The sequence below is a fragment of the Tarenaya hassleriana genome, unplaced genomic scaffold (genome assembly GCF_000463585.1).
Source record: "Tarenaya hassleriana unplaced genomic scaffold, ASM46358v1 Cleome1479, whole genome shotgun sequence".
Lineage (NCBI taxonomy): Eukaryota > Viridiplantae > Streptophyta > Magnoliopsida > Brassicales > Cleomaceae > Tarenaya > Tarenaya hassleriana.
In genome coordinates, this window is record NW_010964900.1 from 1 (window position 1) to 2,401 (window position 2,401).

At 39.7% G+C, this 2,401-nt stretch overlaps 1 protein-coding gene across 1 annotated transcript; it reads left to right on the forward strand.

Annotated features, from left to right (window-relative positions):
* Positions 1-5: 5 nt before the first annotated feature.
* On the forward strand, positions 6-2,363 carry LOC104808470 (urease-like; the record flags this gene model as incomplete). The annotated part of the gene is made up of 8 exons (XM_010534148.1): positions 6-14; positions 92-183; positions 522-651; positions 732-890; positions 1,125-1,292; positions 1,618-1,752; positions 1,939-2,010; positions 2,114-2,363. Coding segments are annotated over 8 exons (987 nt in total), but the record flags the coding sequence as incomplete, so codon positions are not given.
* Positions 2,364-2,401: the final 38 nt, after the last annotated feature.

Consider the following 2,401-nt stretch of genomic DNA (forward strand, 5'->3'; position numbering starts at 1 on the left):
AACATGATATCCAGGTTTTCCTGTCTATCCAAACTTTTTTATGATAAATTTATCTGGTTCGCATTTGTAGGCATTTGTTTGGATTTGATAGGTGAATATTCATACCGACACCTTGAATGAATCGGGTTTTGTGGAGCACACAATCGATGCATTTCGAGGGAGAACAATTCACACTTACCACAGGTTCAGTAGCATTTCACCCTTCATGCACTGTACCAGTCATTTGAATCTTGATCTTCTCCATTTTTAGAAATACTTCAGGTACATTGAGCCAAGTCTAGGAAAACTAGTAATCTGTGAAGTATCATCTGAGTCTTGTTTGACAGTCTTAAACGAAGTAGGCACGATTGTTTAATCACGTTTAACTTGTTTTGACAGGTTGAGCTCAGCTATTGATCTTGCCATTTGTGTTTGTAGCTAGGCTTACTTAGATGCCATATGTTCATCCACTTTGTCAAAGTTAAGATAATTCTTATGTTTAAGTGATCTGAAAATTGTTATCTTTAATTCCAACTGAACAGTGAAGGTGCGGGTGGTGGGCATGCTCCAGATATCATCAAAGTATGTGGTGTCAAAAATGTCATCCCGTCTTCAACCAACCCGACGCGGCCATATACAATAAATACCATAGATGAACATCTTGATATGTTGGTATGAGACGATTATACAATAAATGCTGAATTGCTCTACGTAGTTCTTTTTAGTAGCGTAATGGCAAATAATGCATGCAGATGGTTTGCCATCATCTCGACAAGAACATTCCAGAAGATGTAGCTTTTGCCGAGTCAAGGATAAGGGCTGAAACAATAGCTGCTGAGGACATATTGCATGATATCGGTGCAATTAGCATCATCTCTTCTGACTCACAAGCCATGGGTCGCATTGGAGAGGTTCTTAGTTTTTATTCACAGACTTTTTCTGGTATTATCATCTAGAATCTAGATTACTCTAAACTTCATCTTTTTTGTTAGGTTCTGTTAAGCGGTAAACTTCACAAAATTACTTACAGCACTTTAATGACTGGAAAATTACTTTGCTTCCTGATGCATAATTACCTATGTTGTTTATATGATCTACGGAAAAACTTTCAACAAAGGCTTATTGCAATAAACCTCTGTTGCTAGGTGATAAGCAGAACTTGGCAAACTGCTGATAAGATGAAGGCGCAGAGGGGACCCCTTGATCCTCGTGCAGCCGATGATGATAACTTGAGGATAAAGCGATATGTTGCGAAGTACACTATAAATCCAGCTATAACAAATGGGTTCAATAATTTTATCGGCTCGGTGGAGGTATACCAATTACACCATACGCTCCATTATCCTCCTACTAAACAGTTTTCGTTTTCACGTTTGTCCATTAACTACTAAACTTGTGAATCTCTCTTACTTGACGTGTGCTTAGCTTCTGCATCTTCAAAGGTGATTCTAGGGCTGTAGAAGTTAGTGGTGTTACTTCTAGCGGGGATTTCGCAGGTTCAAAATAAAGTAGAAATGTTGATGCAGTAATCCCCTCATAGGCAGGATAACAAATGCATCGTTACTGTTCAGAAGGTAGGAATTCACGTCGAAAACTCAGTTTTCGTTTACAAAACTCGGCAATGCACAAACTTTGCAGGAGAAGAAGCTGGCTGATCTGGTTTTATGGAAGCCAGCATTCTTTGGAGCAAAACCAGAAATGGTAATAAAAGGCGGTAAAATCGCTTGGGCCAATATGGGCGATCCAAATGCTAGCATACCAACTCCTGAACCGGTAAGAAGTAGTCTGAATTGCTCTTTCTTTCTGAGTGAGACGAGCTATTGCAAGGTCATTTTATCTTTAATTAAAAACCAACAAACACGAGCATATTCAATTCTGGAAGTTTCCAGGTTTATTATGTATCACAACCTCAAAAATAACAACTCGTCATTGACTCAATGTTCATGAAATCGATCGTAGGTGATATCAAGACCTATGTTTGGAGCATTCGGCAAGGCTGGAAGTGAAAACTCCATAGTTTTTGTTAGCAAGGCATCAATCTATTTAACTCTCTCTTCCTTTTTTCCTGCACCTAACTACCGTGGATTTAAGGTGACGTTTACTTTCGTTCTTTCTTTTCTCGCCTCTTAACTAGGCTGCTCTAAGAAACGGGGTAAAAGAGGCATACGGGCTTAAGAAGAGAGTGGAAGCGGTGTCTGGAGTTAGGGGACTCACGAAACTCAACATGAAACTGAACGATTCCCTTCCCGAGATCGCAGTGGATCCCGAGACGTACGTAGTTAAAGCAGACGGCGAAATCCTCACCTGCTCTCCAGCCACTTCGGTCCCTCTCTCTCGGAACTACTTCCTCTTTTAGGTACCTTTTTAAAATAAAATTCTCATTTAGTCCAAACCGTTAAAAATAGTAAAATACGCAACAAAG